This window comes from Rhinoraja longicauda, unplaced genomic scaffold (assembly GCF_053455715.1).
Source record: "Rhinoraja longicauda isolate Sanriku21f unplaced genomic scaffold, sRhiLon1.1 Scf000366, whole genome shotgun sequence".
Classification (NCBI taxonomy): domain Eukaryota; kingdom Metazoa; phylum Chordata; class Chondrichthyes; order Rajiformes; family Arhynchobatidae; genus Rhinoraja; species Rhinoraja longicauda.
This window is the reverse complement of record NW_027601584.1, coordinates 25,045-49,751: the sequence shown is the minus strand read 5'-3', so window position 1 is coordinate 49,751 and position 24,707 is coordinate 25,045. Positions and strand designations below refer to the sequence as shown.

The 24,707-nt window shown below is 39.2% G+C and overlaps 1 protein-coding gene across 1 annotated transcript in view; it reads left to right on the top strand.

Annotated features, from left to right (window-relative positions):
* LOC144590866 (poly(A) polymerase type 3-like) overlaps positions 1-24,707 on the top strand; it is a 51,601-nt gene that overhangs the window by 22,173 nt on the left and 4,721 nt on the right. The window contains exons 10-22 of the mRNA XM_078395249.1: positions 1,472-1,544; positions 2,646-2,766; positions 2,899-2,983; positions 12,830-12,883; positions 13,986-14,105; positions 14,304-14,413; positions 16,640-16,761; positions 18,920-19,041; positions 19,492-19,604; positions 21,288-21,493; positions 22,625-22,729; positions 23,095-23,172; positions 23,378-23,434. Coding sequence (XP_078251375.1) covers positions 1,472-1,544; positions 2,646-2,766; positions 2,899-2,983; positions 12,830-12,883; positions 13,986-14,105; positions 14,304-14,413; positions 16,640-16,761; positions 18,920-19,041; positions 19,492-19,604; positions 21,288-21,493; positions 22,625-22,729; positions 23,095-23,172; positions 23,378-23,434 — 1,366 coding nt within the window. The remainder of the gene's footprint in view (positions 1-1,471; positions 1,545-2,645; positions 2,767-2,898; positions 2,984-12,829; positions 12,884-13,985; positions 14,106-14,303; positions 14,414-16,639; positions 16,762-18,919; positions 19,042-19,491; positions 19,605-21,287; positions 21,494-22,624; positions 22,730-23,094; positions 23,173-23,377; positions 23,435-24,707) is intronic.

The following is a 24,707-nucleotide window of genomic DNA, read 5'->3' as shown; positions in this document are numbered from 1 at the left end:
AGATCGAAACTGCCATCTTTAAGTATTTTGATTAACGTGGCTCAAGACATGTGATGTGTGTATTTCTATACCAAGTTTCTTGTGTTTGCAGATAGCTTTCTTTCCAAGTGTATTTGGCTCCTTATTCTTCAAAAATATACCCAACGATGCCTGTTTGTCAATTTGATTTAAAGCAGCCCACATGTTGATTTGGCGGGATGTAACTTGCTAACTAATGTCTGTTGGATGTGTTGAAAATGACCACATAGTGTGTCTGAAGTTCATTTTAATTTTCTTGGGAAAATTAGTCTTCCTAACATGAATTTGCTTGATCAGATTTGATCAATACTTTTCCTTGTACATATTTGTTTAGTATGATCTAGAATTTTTCTAGATATTAAGTGCAAATGAGGCTGCAGCAGCAGAGGAAGATGCACACCCTTCAAGGGTAAATAGGAGAATAAACAAGTGGAAGAAGTTTTTTAATTATATTTTTTTATATTGACATCGCACATTTGTAGCTCGACGTCTTCCCTAAAATACAATGTAGATGCACTTATGAAATGTGCTGACTGATAAAAATCAGTGCTGTGTTTCTGTTGGCTTGGTATTTAATGTATTCATTTTAACCATAAACTATCCATATTATATTTTGTCAATTTACATGTATACTAAATCCAAAGCATTGTAACAAAGTTGCAGCAAAGTATATCAACTGGATCTTGTGGTTGGGAAAAAGTAATGTACGGATCTGTCCCATCAGTCCACAATGGTGTGCGGTAGACTCGCTGAAAGCTCTGCGTGTGTATACGGGTTGTTCACCTGTGTGTGATTGTGATCCAATTTCCAATCATTTGGAATTGGAAGTGTGAAATGTCTATTGGCCGTGCCCAAGTGTTGGTTGCTAACAGTAGGTACTACTGTTCTGGCAATCTAATCAGGACAAACCAAAATACAAATTAACTGACCAAATCGAATTGTATTTAAATTTAATCAGTCTTAAAATATGCACGTGCCGATAATATATAATTAATCCTTGGTTGGGCGAGGTAAAGAGCAGAATATGCCCAAGTGGAGAAATCGATGGGTTTCTTTCTCAATTCGGTTTTGAGATTGCTCTTGCCTGGCAGCAGCCAGAAGATCTTTTTAATCACCAGGTGTGCCATTACTTTCAACTGCATGCACCTGTGAAACATCTAACTGCCAGTAGAACTCGGCCCATCAGGCAGCATCTGTGGTAATATGATTTCCTCCACTGCTGCCTAATCCATTGGGTTTCTCCAGCAGTTTTTTGCTACAGATTATTCAGCTGCTGTCTCTTGCATCTCCTGTAGAAGATCTGTTGGTTAATTTGTACAAATACAATACTGTAAACACTAACATATGAAGCATGTTATCAATTACTGAGAGAGAAAGCTAATGATGTGCTTTCATCTGCTTATATTTTGGTATGGGATTTGTGAGCAATTAATAATTGTTTCTTCCTTGGCAGGGAATGGCCAAATCCTGTCTTGTTAAAACAACCGGAGGACTGCAATCTGAATCTGCCAGTGTGGGATCCGCGGGTAGGTTTATAATGAGCTGCCTGCCTTGAGTGTGATGGCATCAGTTCATATTCTCGCATTGTCATAATTGGTCAATGACTGGTCTTAATAAATGAGATGTGTATAAACTAGACACTAACTTGCTGTAAACATCTGGGTATTAATTACTAGATAGGAATTTGTGAAAAGAGGATTTTTCATTTGGGAGTTAAAATTGTGTAAGATAACTCTGTTTCATTTGTTGTCTATTCTTCAGTTTGCACCTTTTGCAATTAATATATAACTTTTACAATGATTACTGTATTCCTTGTGCTTCAATTTTCAATAGCCTGATTGCATTTAAAGAGTAGATGTATAGGGGAGGTGATGTTAGAGGCTCATGGAAAATGGATTAGTCTGTTTAGAGCTTGTAAATTCTGCAAAATACCTCTAGAAATCTCGATCAATGATGTTTTATACCACATGTACCTAGGCGCAGTGAAATTCCTCTTTGTACAGATCAGTAAAAATCTTATATACATAGGTGCAATCAAACTTAAGTACAAGGCTGGTAAGAATAGATTACACTGAGGCAGTACACGAGTTGCCACTTTTCTGGCAGCATCTTGAATGTTCATAATTGTTAAAAATATAGAATCTAACTTGGGCATAAAGGCCCGTTGCCCTGGCAGCGGCACTGAGTTGGGCTAGCAGTGGTTGGCCTGGCCATACGATATGTCACTGTCCTCCACTGCCGTGCCACTGCAGAAAGAGTCCGATCTGCTCGGCCTCTTGGATTGGCACCTGATGCAATCAAGCCCCAGGATGCTGCAGCGCTTCCAGCGGCCCACTCCACCGACACCTCGATCCCTCACCCGATCCGACCCGCTCAACCTTCCTAGCCCCCCGGTGCCTTCTGCAGCTGACCCCTGGATACTCTGAACGCCTAAGGGCTCAGGGTGGTAAGCTGCCAGCCCACTCGCCCATGCTGTTCCTTTCCTCTGTCTGCCACCGTTGCCACTTTGAAGATGAAATGACATCCTTGTAAAATTTACGAAATTCATCCTCTATATCAATGATGACCCGTTAGTCTATGGTATACTGATAAGGTGTTACAACATTGGATTTTTATCTTGTGTGTAGGTTAACCCAAGTGACAGATACCACCTCATGCCAATTATTACACCAGCCTACCCACAACAAAACTCAACATACAATGTCTCTGCATCTACACGGGCAGTAATGATGGAGGAGTTTAAGCAAGGCAAGTAATTTTACATTTTTGGTGGAAGCTTTTGTGCTGTGTTATATTAAACTTTTCCTGAGGCTTTGATCAGACCTTTCGGACCTTCTGACGTATTGATTAAAGAGTTAAGCAATCCCTTTGTTCCCACAGGTCTTTCGATCACAGATGAAATTTTAATGGGTAAAATGGAGTGGTCCAAACTCTTTGAGGCTCCAAACTTCTTTCAAAAGTACAAGTATGTATTCAGTTACCTTTATGAGTAGGATATACATTGAGGGTTAGTTGCCATTTTGCTTGCAATTCAGGAAACGTGACGCAGCTTCTCTTCCTGTCCCCAAGAGGAAAGAAGAAGTAAACGCTGCAAATCTTTTGTGATTCATTCCAAAGCTGAGAGCAGCCAAGTAGTTAATATTTGAAATAAGTAGTGACATTTCAACTTGCGTTTGATTGTGCCAAAGAAAGATTTCCCTTTCAACCTGGTTGTTGGTGACCTGTGTTCACTATGACCATTTAATATGAATGCCAACTTTGTAGTCTTGACCTAATGTGATATTATTGCACTTGAACTCTGGGAGTTCACATGACCTGTTAATTAATTGAATATTTTGAATATTTTTTTACTTCCCCTTGAATACTTTCTTTGGACACCTAATGCCAAAAATTCAGTCGTTTAGGAAATACATTTATTATTAGGACATTTTTTTCTGAATTTGCCACTGGATGGCGCATTTCACCTTCAAAATACTGCATATGAGAATGCTTGTATATGATATTCCAAATGATTGTTATCTATTTTCAAATGCATTAAAAATATTAATTTTTAATGTGCTGTGTCCTTTTGAGTTTTTCTGCACTGCAGTTCATTCTAGGGATCACTTGTATAACTTTTGAAAATCATCAGATGCAGCAAATTATTTGACGATTCAGTTGCTAAAAATCATAAATTTTCAAATCAACACTGTTCTGCTGATGCCTTTCCTGGCCCATGGAGTAGCTGTGCCATAGGGGCCACGAAGAGTTGGTTTTGATTTGATCTTGTTTCTGTTCTGAGTTTAGCTAGTCTTGACATAATAGTGCACTCAAACCCCCCCCCCCCACCCAAATGGGTTGGGAAAATCTGACCACAATTATGGATGCCAGGTGTATTAAACTGCTGCAGATGGGCATATGAAAGGAACTTTGTTACCTGAAACAGAATGGCCTGGATGCACTTGCGCAAGTCTCTAAGGTCATCACTTTAATATCGTATTAGTATTTAACCCTTTTAAAAAAAACGTGCATTGGTAAGGAATTGGTGCTTTCAGCGAACTACGGGCTTTGCACCTAATGAATGCCTTGTATGCAGAGGTAGTTGTTTCATGTTTGGGGATTTGCATATTTAAATTGTAGGATCTTGCAACAGGCCAGATGTTGATAAGCTGGTGAATCTGAAATTAGAAAAGTTATGAATCTAGAAGACTCCATCTACATTATTATTCAGTTTAAAAACATAGATGCGTTTATAAATACAGTGCTGATAGAATTTTATAATCCTGATATGTCCTGTGAGTTCATCTTTGACTAGGGTTGATATGATTTTGTTTATTGAGATACTTTAGCTTAGGGCTGACTGAAATGATGGAAATGTACATGTATACAAGAGGTTTCTTTCCTGACAACTTAAATTCAATTTAGAATTTTAAAAAAATTGTCAGTAATTAAAACTGAACAATGCATGTGACATGTCCTTAAACTTTGTTCTTAAAAATTCAGTTAATGGTTAACTGGCACATCTTTTGAAGATGATTTAACCAGTTATTATTTTTGGAGCTGGCCCTCCTTGAATAGATAGATCAGTGAAGAAAATCTTGTCAAAAACGAATAGTTTTGTTGTTCCCTGTTTTATGGGTTGTGGTTTTGTTCAGCGGAAGTAGATTTTTTAAAGTGTCGAGCTATTGTAATTTATTTTTGACCTAGCTCTGTGCAGTACTGTGCTTGTTTGGGCAGGTTATTTGGCAGGATACTGGTGCCATAATAAATCGATTATGCTGCCATGAAAAATTACGTGCTTGCTGAAAAATACAATATTAAGATGGGTTTCTTTCAAAATATTTATTTTAAGCGAGATTAATGTTTAGGATCGGAATAATATTTTCCAAAATGATTTGGCGCATCCTAAATGTAGTCTAACTATAACTTGTGGGCTAATGTGTAATATTGCTAACGTTGTCATAAGTGTACTCATTTTCTCAATAAAAACATTTTTCCTAGCAAAATGGTGGAATGTCTGTCTGTTACCAATTGTCAAGAAATTCAGAATACAATTAGCAGACAGAAAATTAAATGACTTTTAAAATGTGACGAGTTTTAAATTCTCTGTGTATAATCCAAATTTGCATAATCCAAAAAGCTCCAAGTTGAATTCAGTTCAGGCTTGAAGATAATATTCTTGGACTGTGATAGTTCTCATTAAAATTGGTTTAGAGGTAAATATAAGATTGTCTAATAACTGCTTATAGAATTAAGTGGCTTGGGTGGATTTATTGTCTAGGGTCCCATTAATTGAATTTCAGTGAACCTGAAAACCAGTCAACTTGGCTTTCATTTCAGATCTATAGTTTATTTGTTTTGTAAGATTAAAGCTGATGTAAAATTAATACCTTAAATAAGACCCTTGATCTTCATAACTTCATTAGTTAATATGCCCTAAAAGAAAAATATGGGAAATCTGAAACCAAATCTTGTGCATTGTGATAAGATTAAGTTTGAGCTAAACGTTGATCTCTACCCCTCTTCCTTCTCCTCTGCCCTACCATCAACCACCAATAGTGTATAATGCATTACCATTCAAAACACTTGAACTATGTTTGGTTTGTGAACCATGTCTTTTTCCAATACACATCCCAGCCTATGATGAAAGAAGGTCTGAAGTTGAATGTAACTTAGTTAATTTCTTCAACTGTCCAGTTTCCTTTCAATCACTCCACTCCCCTCGTATAAGTCTGGGGAGAAATTGAACAGGCAGATTGTTCCCACCCTTTTTGGATAAGGTGCATAAGTTTGGTCATTTGTTATGGGCCTTGTTTGTCTCCCACACACTGTATGTGCCTCTGCCATGAATTCCTATTTTATCGTGTGGTTGTGTTTTATTAGTATAACTGCAGTCAGTGGTACTCTGAATTTTCTCCTGCATTCCTAGTTCCAAATGAGTTTTGGTCTTTATCATTCTAACTTTCAAAATCGTACCAAAGAGTAGGCCCTGAGTTTAGACTAATATGTGAGTGTGTGTACACAGTATGAATGCTCCAAGTGCACATGTTTTGGAAATACATTTTTGCTTTGGATCTCTGTGGATTGGAATCGCCATGCTGGAGTGTAAGTTAGTGTTGGTCTGGATAGTTTGCAAACCTTGGTATCGCTGCCAAAGGTGGCATTGTAGCTAGTGTTGTCACAAAGCAGAATTCCAATTGAGACGAGAAAATTAGAATAAATGAAAACCGATCCTTGTGAAAACCGATAAGGAACTGCAGATGCTGGATTCTTGTGCAAAACACAAAGTGCTGGAATAACTCAATAGATCAGGTTGCATCTGAGGAGGGAATGGGCAGTTGATGTTTTGGGTCAGCACACTTTAGACTGATAATAGAAGGGAAGATAAAGCTAAAAAGAGAGATGGACCAGACAAAGCCTGGCATGTGATGCGTAAATACAGGTGGTGGGGCGGGGGGAAGAGGGGGGGAGCTTCATTGTCCGATGGATGGAGTAAGTGACAAAGGGTTGAGTTGAAAAGGAGACAAATGCTGTCAGATCTGAAGCTCTCCCAACAGTGCAATGTACTTGCTATTGGAAAGAATGTGGGTAAAGACCATCAGTTGGAACCTGGTGAGTATGAGGCAATTTGAAGGGGTAGAAGCAACTTATAATAGATTCTTTACTGTAGGATAACTTTTAATCATGGGCAGAAGTCCCAATGGAAACATGACTGATGTGCTAGAAAGAGGATCCTTAACAGATTGAATGTACGTTAAGGGAAAGAAGGTAGGATCAATGTTTGGAACGTACAAAGAAGAAATCCATCCTCAGAAATTAGAGATGGTCTGTTTCAATTGGCCTTGACTGCAAGTTTCTAGGAAAAAGGACTAATAGGATAGACATAAGGTCATCAAATAAATAATCGTGTGGCAGGGAATTCTGAATAAATAACATTGAGAACAGAGAAATTGTGTATTAAAACAGCTAAAGAATAAACAAAACAAAAAAATTAAATCAGGAGGGAAGAATAGGAGTGAGCAGATAAAACAGGTTATGTGGCCCAAGTAAGTGCATACAGAAAGTAAAGAATACAAAGTAAAGAACTAGTTTGTTGGCAAAAATACAAGATGCATGACATACTTGTTACTATATCTTTAGTTGATTTTGGAGTTTTACTGACAACTGTTAAGCTAACAAAATAGTTAATTATTTTCCCCAACTCCTCTCTTGAATAGGGCTGTAACATTTGCCACATTCCAATCCATTGCAAATATACAATATTACAAGGAATTTTACAAGACCACCCCCAGTGCATTCATAACCTCAGTAACCAAGTTCTTTCAGGACCATTGTTTGCATGTCGATAGTTCAGTGGTCTGTCAATTTAAGCTATACGAAGCATGTCATTAAATTGGAAAAAGTGCAAGAAAAGCGTCTGGGTCTGGAAGATTTGAGTTATAAGGCTAGGAAGGCATTTTCTCTTTTTTTCCTGGAATATAGAAGGCTGAGGTGTGACCTTGTAGAGTTTATAAAATAATGGGTGTGGATAAGGTGAATAGCCAGTGTTTTCCCCAGTGGTAGTGGAGTCTAAAGCTAGAGAGCATAGGTTTGTAGTGAACGGAAGAAAAGGGACACGAGTGGCAACGTTTTCACATAGGGTGTTGTCTAAATGGAGAGAGCTTCCAGAGGAAAAGTTAAAAGACACTTAGATGGGAACATGGATAGGAAAGATTTGGTGGTGGGAGGGGGGGAAGGGGGGGTGGTACGGGCCAAGCATAAGCAAGTTGGACTAGTTCAGTTGGGCATCTTGGTCAGCAAGGATGAGTTGGGCTAAAGGGCTTGTTTTCATGTTGTTTAGCTCGATGACTTGAGTCTCATTAATTTCTCCAGTACTTTAATTATTTTTCACCACTGGTAAGTTTTTTGTCTTTTGTGAATAAGGCTATAAAATAGTTTATTACCTCAAGTACTATGTTCCCTATTAATATATATTCTGCCTTGTCTCTTGGCGTCTCAGATTTATATGTATCTGTTTACACAATTGTAAGCAGCTCTTAAAATCTACTTTTCTTTCTACATTACTCGTTTTCTTTCATTTTCGTTGTCATTTGTGGATTTCTAGAGCATTGTTAGGTTTAAACTTGCCAATATTTCCTCTTTTTAATCTAACACTACCCATAATCTTTCATTGAGATTTTAGTTCTCGATGGAAATTTTTTGTGTTATGGAATATTACTTTCAATGCCTTCCTTCGTGGCAAACCATCTTCAGCTAATTTCCCAATATCCCTTTAGTCGGCCTACTAATTTTTCCGTAATTAAAAAAATTAAGCATCCAACAGTTGTTGCACTCAAACTTGACACCTGCAACTCCCTCTTTGATGGGAGTTACATTACATGGAAAATGCTTCATCCTGCGATTTTCCGTAACATGAGGCCATGCCATCTGTGCAAGCAACGAGCTGAAATAAAATGGTTTGTTCCACAAATTCTGAGAACTAATTTTATTCATTTATGTGAAATTTTTGGTAGTGGTCTGTGAATTCCATACCACAAAAGGCCACAATGAGGAGTTTGCTTATATAAATTTTAAATTACTGTACATTTCTCCTTGCTGTGAGTTTTCCAGTTACCTCCGTTGCATGAGACAAACAATGCAAATTATTCGCCCATTGCAAATTAATTCCGAACCTGTCCTCAAAGCTGCCTTCACCATTTTGATTTGATCATTATGTATGGAGATTGAAGTTCGCAATTATCGTTACCTGTTGTATCCCCCTCTTTCTGTATAAGGGTATCTTTTGGTGGGGGTGGGTACGAGGAAGTCTTGGTGATTAAGGATGAAATTACTTCAGTTAAGAACCGACTACAAGGAAAGGTAAGTGAGCAAATCAAAATGTTATGGGCCGAGTTAATAAATAGTATTTAAGACACTAGTATAGTTGTACTGTTGGTTGCCTGTAGCATTTGGTCAGAAGTAAAGTGTACCAGTCCAGAGATTAAATAAGTTTACAAAAAAGACATACGATTGATTTAATACTGCATGAGATTGTAATAAGCGGACAAAGCCATATCAAAAATATAAAGTTGAGCTTGCTTGAGTTTGTTGAGAGTAGTATTGTGATTGTTCTCGAACCAGCGATGTTAAATTTGATATGATCAGTGCGCTGGATTCATTAAGCAATCGTAACAGTGCATGCACATGCATCAGTGAGCATAAAGTTACATGGGGTGACAATTGTTCGGTGGAGTCGTCGCAAATCAGCCCTGATCACAAAAAGCAGTCCATCAAACATGTTGTCGACAGTCATTATGTTAATATTTTTGTGTCTTATCAAAATCTACAGTTATGTAACCACTCTGGTATCTTTTCAGACTTTGATCCCTCTTCATTGTTACTCTTGTGGAAGATTTGAGAAGGCATGATGATCCTTGCTTCTCTTCCTCTACTATGGGCAATAAAGCAAAGAAAAATGCTGGGTATATTCACCCTGGGTGACATCTGTAGATAGAGTAAAACAAAACTAGCTATCCATGGCATCAATCTTCCATCAGTTTCCACCATTTTCTGTAATCACTGGAGATTTAGGATGTACAATTCCTTTAGCCCTGTTTCACCATTTGGTAAGATCATGGTGTTATCTTCAACTTGGCTTTGATCCCTTCAGTGTTCTGAATCAATTGATCTCGGCCTTGATTGGTTAAGATGACTAATTCACAACTTTGGATAAAATTCAGCCTTAAATGACCAACCTCAGATTCTGAGATTATACTCTTTTTATTCTTAACTCTATAGATAGATTAGCCTGCCCTTCAACATCTATCCTCAGAATCTTTTCCGATGAAACCACTTCTCCTATGACTTTAGTGTGAGAGTGAGAGCTTGCCTCTTATAACAGACAGTAATTTACCATGGCAAAAGAAAAACAGCACAGCAGTAGTGTTTGAAAGTGGGAATTGAGTCACTTGTGCACGCTCGTCAATTGGTTCCCCCAATATTAAGGTGTGCTTCTTTGGAAGGTTACAGTTGTGATTTGTCTTTTTTTTTTACTGTTGCCTTGGTTACAATGTGATTACAAATTTTATCTGGTTATCTGTTTTGTCTCAATCAGTGAGTGCTGTATGAAATGTGTTTTTATTTTGGTTACTTTTATGCCATATCCTATTCCATTGTTTACTGGGATTTTGCTGATGGATTGTTGATTTATTTTATTTTCCCCTACGTTACCTTCCATTCGAAATGTAATGCGGTCCTCCTCAATCTTTATCTGCATCAAACCATTAAATAACTGGCTTGGCTTTTTTCTACTCGTTCTTCTGTAGCAAATTAAAAAATAACGACACTGATTAAGTAGGTAACTTTCTTTTTGGAACATTGAAGAAAGCTAGGAGCAATAATGTGAAAGTAGTTGTGCACTCTTGGTTCTTGTTTTGTTTATTTAGCACTTTAGTTTTCAGGCAGATGTGTCCAGTGGCATTATGTCAGTGATTATATGCCAGTGATAGAGTAAAAATTATTTGACCTTCCTACCTCTACTATTGATTTGAAGTTGAAGCCTGGGATTAATTTCTGCCTCATTTGCTATTTCTACCCTTTCTTCCCCCCCCCCCCACCCCCATGTCTTTATACTGGTTACCCCCCCCCCCTTTCAGTCCAGATGAAGGGTCCTGATCCCAAACGTCGATTGTCTATTTCGCTCCTTTAGATGCTGCCTGACTTACTGAGTTCCTCCAACAGAATTATTGTTGCACTAATTCTTACCACTTCAACTTATTTTGATGCTTTTTTATTTTGATAGCAGTATTCATGATGCACAGTAATAATGGTTAAATCAATCCTATTGTAACATGGAACAGTACTGCTCACGAACAGGCCCTTCGGCCCACAATGTCTGTGCCGAATATGACGCCAAGACTGATTTTTATCTTCCTGCACTTGATCCATGAGTCTATCAAAAGTCTCTTAAATGCCACTATCGTGTCTCACACCCTTTATGTAAAAGAGAGAGTGCCCTTCGTATCTTGTAAACGTAGCCCTTCTCACCTTAGCTGGTTTTGTCATCAGTTAGCATGATAGTTGCACAGTAATTCGTAGGTTGGAACAAGTGTTGGCATTTTCCTTTAAGTGGACCCGCCATGGTGTTGTTTGTTTTGTAAAGTCTGAAACATTGTGCATGTCTTGTGCATCTGATTTGAACCTTGACATGACTAATTGCCATTTTGGGTTTGGAAGCCACAAAGCAGTATTGGACTTGTAACCTCGATAGTTATAATAAAAGAGCTTAGAATATGCTGAATCTTTCTGTTTACCTGGTTAAATGGTCCAGTGTAACTCCTGTGGGCATAGGTGTTTATTTTGTAATTGCTTTGTTCCCTTGGTTATCCAATAACATGGGGTGAAAATGACAGACATCAGTGCTACGAAATCCACATCAACATTTTATGAAAGGGAGAACGGTCATCAAGTTGAGGTTGACCGATCAAAATAATCAAAGGACGAAATCCCAGCCTCGCTCAAGTGGCTCCAGTTGGGTGCCTGTTCTCTGGATGGAAAACAAGGATGCATTCTTCCTGGTTCCTCTGATGTCAGTGCCTTTTGTAACTCGACATGATATCTGGTGTGCTGTCAGAATACACTCATGGCAGAAAACCAAACGTTGAAAGAAAAAAGATTGCATAATTTTGCATTGGATAGTGATAAATAAAAAAAATTGTGAAGCATTGTGTGTTACGTTTTCTGCTGAATTGGTGCTTGCTGCTAAGATGTATGTGTTATGCTTGTGGCAAGTTAGTGATTTAAAAAAAATTTGGACTAAGTTATGTTAGTAGTCTCAAAGGTTTCAACTTCTGGTCAGTTTTTTCCCTACTCGCAGGAGTTAAAAAATTACCAAACACATCAGTGCACAAATTGGTAGAAGGATATCTTGCAGGTGGATGGGTCATGAATTTTGATTTGTGGTTTGTTACCCAAATTGCTTAGTTTAGTGATCTGCTTTAATGCAATGTGTATATAGATTACGTTTAAAAATTTAAAAAAAGACTTTATTTATTGGATGTGGTTTATTCAGTTTGTCATTGCTACTTTTAATTAACTGATGCTCAAGACCAAGGTTATTATATTACTGGCGATGATCCAATTTCGGTGAAGAAAAGCAATTGTTGACTCGCAGATGAATGATCAGTTCCACTAAATGAGGATTGATGTAACAGATTTAAATTTTCATTGAACTATTACAGTAGCTTACAAAATTGTTAAGGGGGCAACCAAGCTAGTACATTGAGGAAAGAATGTGATTAAAAAAAAAAGAGATATAAAGTTCTTATACAACTTTGACCTGTGACATGAGGTGAAAATGTTGCTCATGTCCCACCCTAGTGGACGATGATGAAGCACCATCAATGTGGGTGGTTTGGTACTCTTCATGGAGAATGGTTTCACTGATCTGTGAATCCCCTTTCCACATGGTTCATTTAACCAAAACACAATTTTGTTTCGATCCTAATAGCCATCCATAGTTGGAAGTTCAAATCCAATGCCATCCATAATAGTTGGAGGTTGAAATCCATTGCAAGACATCACAAAATCCTGACGTTCTCAAAGGAGATACAGTTCAATTTGAAACCTGTAACCCAGAATTAAACGGTGTTAACCTGAGAAATCAAAGCAATAGAATAGAATTTTTAACCATACAATATTTTTAAAAATCTAGAAAAGGTATGTAAATTGGAGGTGAATTAAACTATAAAGTAATTTGAAGAGTGGTGAGTATTACACACCATGGCTGTAGTAGTTAAAAATAAATAAAAAAATTCTAAGCACAAAATAATTTTATGTCCTCTCCATTTCAAAGGCATTATATTGTGCTGCTGGCGAGTGCTCCGACGGAAAAACAGCACTTGGAGTGGTAAGTAATGGAGACTTAAAATATACAGTGTTGGATATGATTGTGTCACGATGGATCAAAAACTATTGAACTTTCTCATGACTTTCACCACAGCTTCAACAGTGGTGTTAAAATGATGGTCAATATCTTGTCGCATTTTGCTTCCCACATTAATTATGGCCATTTTCTTTACAATACAATATATCTTTATTGTCATTGTACAGGGGTACAACGAGATTGGGAATGCGCCTCCCATATGATGCAATAAATTAATTAGCTAGTCAGTATTAATTTACACAACCCAATGAAACAAATTAGAACAGTTTTAAACAGAATAAAGTGCAGTAGATCTGTGCCGGATCACTGCGATGTGACCATCCGGCTCAGCAGGACCGGTTCATAGCAGCTATGGCCCTGGGGATGAAGCTGTTCCTGAGTCTGGAGGTGCGAGCGTAGAAGGCCTTGTATCGTCTGCCCGATGGTAGAAGTCTCTGAGACAGCTAGTGAAACCATTGAACCACACAGCAATGTAAATCAGCATTGAATCGGAAAGAACGTATGAACTGTCTTAGACACAAAATGCTGGAGTAACTCAGCGGGACAGGCAGCATCCTTCTCTGGATAGAAGGAATGGATGACATTTTGAGGCCCTTTTCCAGACAAGATGAAATATCTTGTGGCATATGAGGTCCTTGGTGAGCGTGAATTTATAAGATCTGAAGGCACAAGCATGGTGCCCAGAAGAACAAGTTGAGCTAGAGATTTATGTTGAGTGTCAAAGATGACACATTCTGAGTTTGCCTCCTGCACCGTGTATTGCTTCAAGGCAAAGGATTGGTGGTTTTCCAAAGCACATTGGTTTAGCTTAGACAAAATTTTGCTTGATGATCACACATGATTGCAGAAATTGGTGTATACCAAAGTAACCCATAGTATTTGAAGCATTATGTTTTGTAAAAGGTGTGATATAAATGCAGGCTTGTTATTACTCTTTTATCTAGTTCCTCGTGTCAGGGATGTTCCCTCTTTTTAGGCAGGTTGAAGAAAAATAGTTTAGATCTTTCAAAGTGAACTGCTATATGTTTTATGGAGTTCTTCAGTTATTAACTTTTTTTAATTTTAGGGTGGGATTGGTGGAATCCAAAATCCGAATTCTAATTAGCAGCTTAGAAAAGAATGAGTTCATCACTCTGGCTCATGTTAATCCGCAATCATTCCCAGCTCCAAAGGACAATCCTGAGAAGTAAGTAATCTCACCTTTTTGTAGTTTGTGTTTTTGGCATTGTAATTTGGTTTACTTCAAGTGGTTGCTAAACTACAGACAAATCCAAGAGCGACCTCACAGTGCTAAAGATGGTGTATTTTCCTCAAACTGCCTTCACTTTGCACACATCTAACGTTTGTAATGCTCATGTATCCCATTACAATGTTTTTTTTCCAGAGATGAATTCAGTACTATGTGGGTCATTGGGATAGTCTTTAAGAAAGTGGAAAACAGTGAAAACTTGAGTGTTGACTTAACGTACGATATTCAATCTTTCACAGATACTGGTAAGAGTCATTTGCTTTCTTAAGCATTCCAACTATTGATACAAAGTGAATTAGTCGTATCTTGTAAAAGAATATGGCCTTTTCATGCCGATAAGTCTTTGGAGAAAATGTACAAGACTAACCTTGATTAGAGCTATGTAACTCGGAACCATGCCATTTGTCCCAACATCTGTGCCAACCAAGAAATCTATCTGATCTAGTCCCATCTGCCTGCATTTGGCCCCTATCTCTCTAAACTTCTATCCATGTACCTAAATGCCTTTTCAACATTGTAATCGTGCCCACCTCTACAACTTCCTCTGGCAACTTGTTCTATGTAGCCACCAACCTTTCCCTTCAGAGCCCTTTTTAACCTTTCCTCACCTTAAATCTATTTCTGTTCTAGATTCCCCTATGCTGAACCAGATGTTCTCATCCTTCCTGAATCTTCAAACCATTTTGGTTTCAATACCAGTCCTTTCAACTTTGTTCCCTTAAGGGTAACTATGGTTTCAGTCTCAACTCTAAATTGAATCAGTTATATAAAGAGTAAGAAAGAGGCAAGAGTGGAATTTGGGCCGCTAGAGAATGATGCAGGAGAAGTGATAATGGGGAATAAAGAAATGGCAGAGGAGTTGAATAACTTTTTTGCATCAGTCTTCAGCAACGTGTCTGAAATTCAAGAGTCATGGGTTGGAAGTTAGTGGAGTGGTGTTACTAGGGAGAAGGTGCTTTGGAAGCTGGAAGGGCTGAAGGTGGATAAATCACCTGGACCGGATGGACTGCATCCTAGTGTTCTGAAAGAGGTGTCTTTAGAGATTGAGGAGGCATGACAGTGATATTTCAAGAATCACTAGAGACAGGAGAGATCCCAGTTGATTGGCAATTTTCCAATGTTACCCTGCTGCACAAGAAGGGAGCAAAGCAGAATAGTGGGAACAATGGGCCAGTTTGTCTGACTTCGGTGGTTGGTAAGATTTTAGAATCCATTATAAAGGATGAGGTTATGGAGTCCTTAGAAGTTCACGATAAAATAGGCTGAAGTCAACTTGGCTTTGTGAAGGGTAGATCTTGCTTGACAAATTGCTGGAATTCTTTGAAGAAGTAAATAGCATGAGAGACAACAAAGAGTCTGTAGATGTTGTTTACTTAGATTTTCAGAAAGCCATTGACAAGGTGCCACATGAGGCTGCTGAGGAAGATGAGACCCCACTGTATCAAAGGGCAGATACTGGCATGGATAGCTGGTTGACTGAATGGCAGAAGGCAAAGAGTGGCTCTAAAGGGGGCTTTTTCTGGTTGGCTGACAGTGAGTAGCAGAGTTCCACAGGGTCGGTGCCGGGGCCACTACTCTTCTCATTGTGTATTAATGATTTGGACAAGGGGATTGAAGTCTTTGTGGCCAAGTTTGTGGATGATATGAAAATAGTTGGAGGGGCAGGCAGTGTAGAGAAAGCAGGGACTCTGCAGCAGGACTTGGACAGGTTGGTAGAGTGGGCAGAGAAGTGGCAGATGGAATATAGTGTAGCAAAATGTGGAGTCAATGCATTTTGGTAGTAGGAATAAAGGCGTAGACCATTTTCTAAATGGGGAGAGAATCCAGGAATTGCAGGTGCAAAGGGACTTGGGAGTGCTGGTGCACGATTCCCAAAAAGTTAATCTGCAAGTTGAATCAGTAGTAAAGAAAACAAACTCAATGCTAGCATTTATTTCAAGAGGGCTTGTATACAAAAACAAGGGTGTATTGCTGAGGCTCTAAGGCGCTGATAAGGCCGCATTTGGAATATTGTGAGCAATTTTGGGCACCATATCTGAGGAAGGATGTGTTGGCTGTGGAGATAGATAGATTCTTGATTTAGTACGGGTGTCAGGGGTTATGGGGAGAAGGCAGGAGAATGGGGTTAGGAGGGAGAGATAGATCAGCCATGATTGAAAGGTGGAGTAGACCTGATGGGCCGAATGGCCTAATTCTACTCTATGACCTTGTGACCTAATCTGAAAAGTTGAATCAGAATATGTTTACAGATTCTGTTGTGCTGCAAGTAAGTATTTCATTGTTCCATTTGGAACATATATGACAATAAAACCCTCTTGTCTCTTGACTTGAAAGGACATTTGGTTGTATGTGCCATTACTGCTTGTAGGCTTGGTACTTCTGTGTTCTGGAAACTTGCACTGGGAACTTTGAAGAAGAGAAAGAGTTGATTGAAAGATGAACTATTGATAGTAACTTTTCCATGCCTACAGTTTATAGACAAGCAATGAACAGCAAAATGTTTGAATCGGATATGAGAATTGCAGCGATGCATGTGAAAAGGAAACAGCTCCATCTACTCCTACCTAATTATGTTCAACAAAAAAAGAAAAAGGTAACATAATAACTTTAGATCTATAAAAATGAATTAAGTTTCCCTCGCGTCTATAGGTTCCAAATGATCATCTCTTCCAAATGATAAGAAATTTCAAATTGTTTTGACTGCGCATGTTACAAGTTCTTGTAATATATAATCTGTACCAATGTAAATCTTTGGGCCAAGATATTCATTATCAATTCATTTCTTTCACTATCTCGTATTTGCAATGCTTGCATTGTAAGATTACAAACAATGTTTCAGTTCATCATACTGTGAAATATAGTAGCTATCTTCAAATATTCTGTTAAATTTGGCATTCTAAAGGCAGTTATCCCATTAAAAGACTTGCCATTTGTTTCCATCTAGTTGTCATTTTGCTAGGCAATGACAATCTCGTATGTTTTATTTTAGTGATTGTGGTTCTTAGTGAATGCTGTCTTGTTATTTTATTAACATTGCAAATAAGGGATTTCTGAAACCTTTTGCACTGTGCATGGTACAGTTGGCTGGAAGCTTTGACCGAATTAGCGGGCTCCACGAGCCTTGATTCTTCACAGTAAAGGTTTGGTTGGGGTGGGAGGTTACAGCATGAGTCTTTGCCGCAGAACGACTACCTAATAACCATATAACAACTACAGCACGGAAACAGGCCCGTTCGGCCCTACCAGTCCACGCCGACCACTCTCTCTGACCTAGTCTCATCTACCTGCTCTCAGACCATAACCCTCTAATCCCCTCTTATCCATATACCTATCCAATTTACTCTTAAATAATAAAATCGAGCCTGCCTCCACCACTTCCACCGGAAGCCCATTCCATACAGCCACCACCCTCTGAGTAAAGAAGTTACCCCTCATGTTACCCCTAAACTTTTGTCCCTCAATTCTGAAGCTATGTCCCCTTGTTGGAATCTTCCCCACTCTCAAAGGGAAAAGCCTACCCACGTCAACTCTGTCCGTCCCTCTTAAAATTTAAAAAACCTCTATCAAGTCCCCCCTCAACCTTCTACGCTCCAAAGAATAAAGACCCAACCTGTTCAACCTCTCTCTGTAGCTTAAGTGCTGAAACCCAGGCAACATTCTAGTAAATCTCCTCTGTACCCTCTCCATTTTGTCGACATCCTTCCTATAATTTGGCGACCAGAACTGCACACCATACTCCAGATTCGGCCTCACCAATGCCCTGTACAATTTTAACATTACATCCCAACTTCTATATTCGATGTTCTGATTTATAAAGGCAAGCATACCAAACGCCTTCTTCACCACCCTATCCACATGAGATTCTACCTTCAGGGAACAATGCACAGTTATTCCCAGATCCCTCTGTTCCACTGCATTCCTCAATTCCCTACCATTTACGTCCTATTTTGATTTGTCCTACCAAAATGCAGCACCTCACACTTATCAGCATTAAACTCCATCTGCCATCTTTCAGCCCACCCTTCCAAAGGGCCCAAGTCTCTCTGTAGACTTTGAAACTCTACTTCATTATTAACTACACCACCTATCTTAGTATCATCTGCATATTTACTAATCCAATTGCCACACCATCATCCAGATCATTAATGTAAATGACAAACATTTACACTACCCTAATGATAGTGAGGGTTTTGATAATCATTAGAATAAACGTCCCAAGGAATTTAGATTCATTCTGAAGTGAAACTGAATCTGTTTCGGACTAATTCCAGTCATGTTTGTGGCTAAATTTGTTGTAATTATCTTTGGATGAAACACGGCACAGTGGCACAGCAGTTGAATTGCTGCCTCACAGCGCCAGAGTCCCGGGTTCGAACCTAACTCTGGGTGCTGTCTACGGAGTTGGTACGTTCTCCCCGTGACTGTGTAGGTTTTCCCTAGGTGCTCCAGTTTCCTCCCACACTCCAAAGATGTGCAGGTTTGTAGGTTAATTTGGCTTGGGTAAAAATTGTAAATTGTCCTTAGTGTGTAGGATAGTGCTAGTGTATGGGGTATGTTTGCTGGTAAACACAGACTTGGTGGGTGCAAGCGCCTGTTTCCCAGCTGTATCACTAAACTTAATCAGGAGGGTCTTTGTCACTTCTCTTTCAGGGTATGGCTAGGACTCTCTTGTGTTTTGCAAACAACCAATGTATAGAATGCATCCACTTCCCGATCTAGCTACTGATTTTAAAACTTATTTCTCATCTTAGCATTCATTGGAGGGGAGCAAAGCCAACTGTGAAGATGAAAATAGCATGGAAGCCTCTATCGACAGTGACCATAGCCTGCTTGTGCCTTCCAGTCCATTACAGAATGCCAACAGTCCCCAGAGGTAACATGGATATTACTTCCTCTTTATAGAAAAGATTTGGTTGAAAAATGTGTCCTTGCAAATCAGTACAAAATATCACAGTGGAAATTTAATGTAATTCTATTTCTAAAATTCATGCTTATTATTAGGGATTGGAGGGGCTTGGTATGTTCAAATATTAATTTAAATTGCATAATTGGGTGGGTGGAATTTCTGCTGCTAACAGAATAGATTTATGTAATATTTTAAAATAGAAATGTTCAAAACACCAAGTAATTTTAAGCTTGAGATGACAGTTATAGATTTCCATTTCTATTCCCTGAGCACTTAAAGGTTAATAAATTGGACATTGACATATTGAACAGTTATAGAAAGAACTGATGGGGGGAAAAAATAGATCGGTATTCTTTCTGAATATTTCCTTATTTTCTGAGGCACACTAAGATTTTATTTTTCCTTCCTCGCCTTAAGTAGTCCCATTACTGCTGCTTCAACAGTGAATGTGATCAGTGTTCCAAATTCAGAAACCCAGGTGGAATCAGAGACTACTCTTTCTAAAGGAAATTCCATTTCCCGTTTGGAGGGTAAGCAGCAGATCTTTCCGGTTTCATGAGGACGAAACTGAGTGTAAATGTATTTGGCGATTATAGAATAACTACATCCCTAAAATAAAAGTACTGCATGATTTTTGTTTTCCCCAACATTGTTCTACTTGACTGTTCACATTGATTTTGTGGGGGAATTGCACTCTCACTGGAGAATACCTTTTTTGTATGGAAGGTATTTATTCACAAAATGCTGGAGTAACTCAGCAGGTCAGGCAGCATCTCAGGAGAGAAGGAATTGGTGACGTTTCGGGTTGAGACCTTTCTTCAGACTGATGTCAGGGGGGTGGGACATAGGAAGGATATAGGTGGAGACAGGAAGATAGAGGGAGAACTGCGAAGGGGGAGGGGAAGAGAGGGACAGAGGAACTATCTAAAGTTGGAGAAGTCAATGTTCATACCGCTGGGCTGCAAGCTGCCCAAGTGAAATATGAGGTGCTGTTCCTCCAATTTCCAGTGGGCCTCACTATGGCACTGGAGGAGGCCCATGACAAAGGTCAGACTGGGAGGGGGAGTTGAAGTGCTCAGCCACTGGGAGATCAGGTTGGTTAAGGCGGACTGAGCGGAGGTGTTGAGCGTAACGATCGCCGAGCCTGCGCTTGGTTTCGTCGATGTAAAGAAGTTGACATCTAGAGCAGCGGATGCAATAGATGTGGTTGGAGGAGGTGCAGGTGAACCTCTGTCTCACCTGGAAAGACTGGGTGGAATGTAATTTTAGTTTATGACCAGTCTTGGAGATGGGAGGTGTCAAATCAGAAGGCAGTGAAAGACTGGAGTTTTACATAGCAATGGAAAAAACCAGCATTATTCGCGCAGCAATGGTAGAGCTGTTGCCTTGCAGCACCAGAGAACCGGGTTTGATCCTGACTTTGGGTGCTGATTATGTGGAGTTTGCATGTTCTCCCTGTGACCGCGTGGGTTTCCTCCGGGTGCTCTAGTTTCCGCCCACATTCCAAAGATATGTGGGTTTGTAGATTAATTGGCCTCTGTAAATTGCCCCTAGCGTGTCGTGGGATAACTGGTGTGAACACGCAATTAAAGGTCGGTGTGGACACTGAGCTGAAGGGCCTGCTTCTATGCTGTATCTCTAAACTAAAGCTAAACTTGGCAGAAGAGGAATGCTACCTGGATTAAAGGGTACCAGCTCTTGGAGGACGTTGGACAAACTTGGATTATGTTTTTTGGAATGCTGAAGATTGAGGTGTGACTTGATTAAAGTTGAGAAGCATAGATGGGGTAGATCTTTAGAACCATTTTTCCCCAGGGTGGAAATTTCAAAGACTCGAGGGCATAGCTTTGGATTGGAAAGAGACAAAGTTTAAAGAAGATATGCAGGGCAAGTTTTTTTACATTGAGCGGTGGGTGCTAGGATGATGGTGGAGGCAGATAGGGCAGCAGCGTTTGAAGCTTTTAGATTGGCACATGAATATGCAGGAAACGGAGGGTTATGGATCACGTGTACAGGTGAGATGGGGATTATCTAGGCATGTTCGGCACAGGCATTGTGGGCCAAAGCGCCTGTTCCTGTTCTGTACTATTCTATGTTATTAGTTTATAGATTTCCGTGTTTAACTGCTCCATGCCAACTGCATGTCCTGGGATGTGGCTTCTGCATAAATACCACCAATATTTTAAAATTAACATAAATAACTTTGTCTCTAGGCTCGGCCGCATCCTCCAGTGACCACATTCCTCAGGCATCTCCCGTACCTGCTTCTACTGCGCAACCAAAATCAGCAGTTAGCCAGGTTTCATCCACGTGCATCGGCAGCCAGCCTGCAAGTTCCACCACAAAGGCGTCTAATCCTGTTCCCTCTGGGGGGAAGAGACCGGCATCGCCTGCTACTAATGAATCTGCAAATACCGAGGTTTCTGCATTTGTATTTCAACCACAGTTGAAAAATCTCAAATTAAATACTCTTTCAATTATTTCCTTTGTGTTTTTGTTCATTAACACAAAGGCTGCTTTAGTTGGGGAGGGGGAAGAGAATTTGTGTTTTTAGTGTGGCGAGCGAGAGAAGGTTTTTATTAACTAATTATAAAGAGTTAACTAAAGACTGTACCTCACAGAATTTTGGTCCTTTATCAGGCTATAACCTAGCTTATTTTCATTTTTCACTGACCAAAATCTGCTCTACATTTATTGAAAGTGCATTGTTCTCATTTAAAAGCACACCCTTTGATTTACAAGGGCAAATAATGGATTTGGAAACTTGCTTTCAATCAGAGACTTCTGAAAAAGGTTCAACAGTGATAACCATAATGTTTTAATTCCATACTCAGTCAGCAGAATAAAAACTGATTCAGCAACTGAACTCTAGGGACAGTGTCAATTTGTCACCCCCCCCCCCCCCCCCCCGGCCGTCATTCTTAATATAATAACTTGTTCTGGTTATTTTCATTGAGCTTTCACCTCGATAAAAAAAAACTTTGCACAATGTAAAAATTATTCAATATAAAAATCTGCTAAATCGGTGGGTTGCATAAATTATAGGTTCTTTAAGGATTATATAGATGTTATTTAGAAAATATTACTGGCAAATGAGTGGTCCCAGCACCAAGTAGCTGTGATTATTGAAGCTTCCAGGTTTAACATGGCTTTTTGGAAAGGTATATGGATAGAAACGGTTTAGAGGGAAATGAGCCAAACGAGGGCAATTGGGCACCTTGGTCATCAGGGGCAAGTAGGGCCAAAGTTTTCGCCCAACAGTTGCTCTAACGTGACTGTACCTTTTCATCTGCTAATTTGATTAAACAGATTTAAAAACATTTTTGTAAGTTAGTAACATTCCTAACATCTCATTTCCAGTCACAACAAAGGTGTGATTAATTTCAACCAAGCAAATATGTGGACCATGAATATAGTTATATAACCTGTATAGTTTAGTTTTCATGATACCAGATATGGACTAGTGTTTTACCTATTTTAAAAGAGCAGTGAATCATTCTATCCTGCAGATAGTGACTCTAAAAAAACTAATCTCATGTTTATTGTTTAGGAACCTGCAACAAATGGAGTACCAATGGATCAGAGTCTATCGCAGAGTTCAAAGAGAACATCCATGCAGATAACTGAAGGTTCACCAAAGAGAAAGAAGTTAGATGTGAGTGACTGATTCTCTGTCATTATACAGTTAATGAAGCTGTTTTCTAGCTCCCTCTTCACTCCTCTGCGTTATCGTTGGTCTTTCAGTTTTTCTAAACTTCTACCCATTTACACTGTTTTCCTAAAAAATAAAAAATAAAAATCTAATTTGAAATCTTTGTTTCCTACCTTTATTTTGTCAAATATGATTTTGATTTCCCTTCCACTCGTTGATGGTTCTTTGTGCTGAGGGTGACTCGTGTGGGATTTTTTTTTAACCCAAGAAAAGGATGGGAAATTTTCAGATTTTTAAGTGAATCTAATTTAACGTGTACGTTATTTTAAAAAGCTATAATTGCCGTATGAATGTTTCATATTTGCTAGGGATCTGCCTCTGTGAATGAGCAAGGTGACTGTTCGACAAGTCCTAATACTGAGAAAAAAGGCGATGAAAATATGAAGGTGAGGTGCCGTTTCCAGTACAGTGTCTGGAGATTAATTTAGTTGCTCTGCTGTATAATAGTTAGATGGGAAATTCAGTTTTAAAATTTCCCATCAGAAATTCTACACAACTAATTCTTCATGTTGAAAATTGAGAAGAGCGCTGAAATGTGAACTTAAGAAATTTTGGCTAGGTACCAATCCATATGTTGCCTTTTTGGTGTAGGTTGCTGAGTCTGAAGAAAAGATGCTGCCAATCCAATCTAAGGCTTCTGTCTCACAGGCAAGTTATTTAAGATGTGCTTTGGCATTTAATCACGAGATACATAGCTATTTTTACATATTACAGTAACTAGGGACGTATTCACAATGTTGCATCGTCCTTCTTGAAGACACTAATTCCTGTTGGGAATGGATTTCCACAGAGCAGGCCATCTACTGGTATCGGTTAAATGGCCATGCAAACACTGAGTTTCGGTTGGTTTTTTTTTGTCAAGGGGCAGCCAACACTTGTTTGGCCGTGCCATCACATGCATAACCTGACTAGGTTTGCGGGCAGCAGTTAGGAAACCTGATATTTTTCATTTTCCAGGGAAACCTCAGGGCATTGTGGCATTTCATTTACTAACCCCCACCAGTCCTATTCTAGAAAATGATACTAATAATCAAAACTGTGGCCTCAATTGCATTGTTCAGAGTTAACTATTGTTGCCAGTGGTAATGGTGGAGGCAGACACGATAGTGACATTTAAGAGGCGTTTAGATAAGCACGTGGATATGCAGAGAATGGAGGGATATGGATCACTTGCAGGCAGAGGAGATTAGTTTAAGGTGGCATCATGTTTGGCATATATGCTGTGGGGCTGCAGGGCCTGATCCTGTGCTGTACTGTTCTATATCCTATTATTTACTTGAGCTAACCAAATTGTTTTTGTTTTTTTTGTTTCCTTTTTAATTCTGTTGTTGTTCTCAATTGATATCACTAACTGCTGCCAACAAGTTGCTAATATATCTCAACTTTTTATGGCTGCAAATTGATCTTGCATCACTACCCTGTGATGTATAGGAGCTCACGTCGTAACTTTTCTACGATGATCACCTCAACCGTTCTCAACACTCATTATTTTGCACCTGTTTTTGAAAGTTGTGTAAATTATATTAACATTAATCCTGGCCTATTGTTTCAAGATCGGAAAAAGGTGAGGCAGCAGTTTAGATGCTTTGAATTTTGATGCATGGTGCAGGATGTCCAGTGAGATGGTGCAGATGTATGCACCCGGCCAGAACAATGAGTTTGTACGTTCTCCCCGTGACCTGCGTGAGTTTTCTCCGAGATCTTCGGTTTCCTCCCACACTCCAAAGACGTACAGGTTTGTAGGTTAATTGGCTGGGCAAATGTAAAAAAATTGTCCCTAGTGGGTGTAGGATAGTGTGAATGTGCGGGGATCGCTGGGCTGCGCGGACTCGGTGGGCTGAAGGGCCTGTTTCTGCACTATATCTCTAAATCTAAAAAAATCTAAATCTAAATTCTTTCTTGTAAGGTTGTTGCTACATTA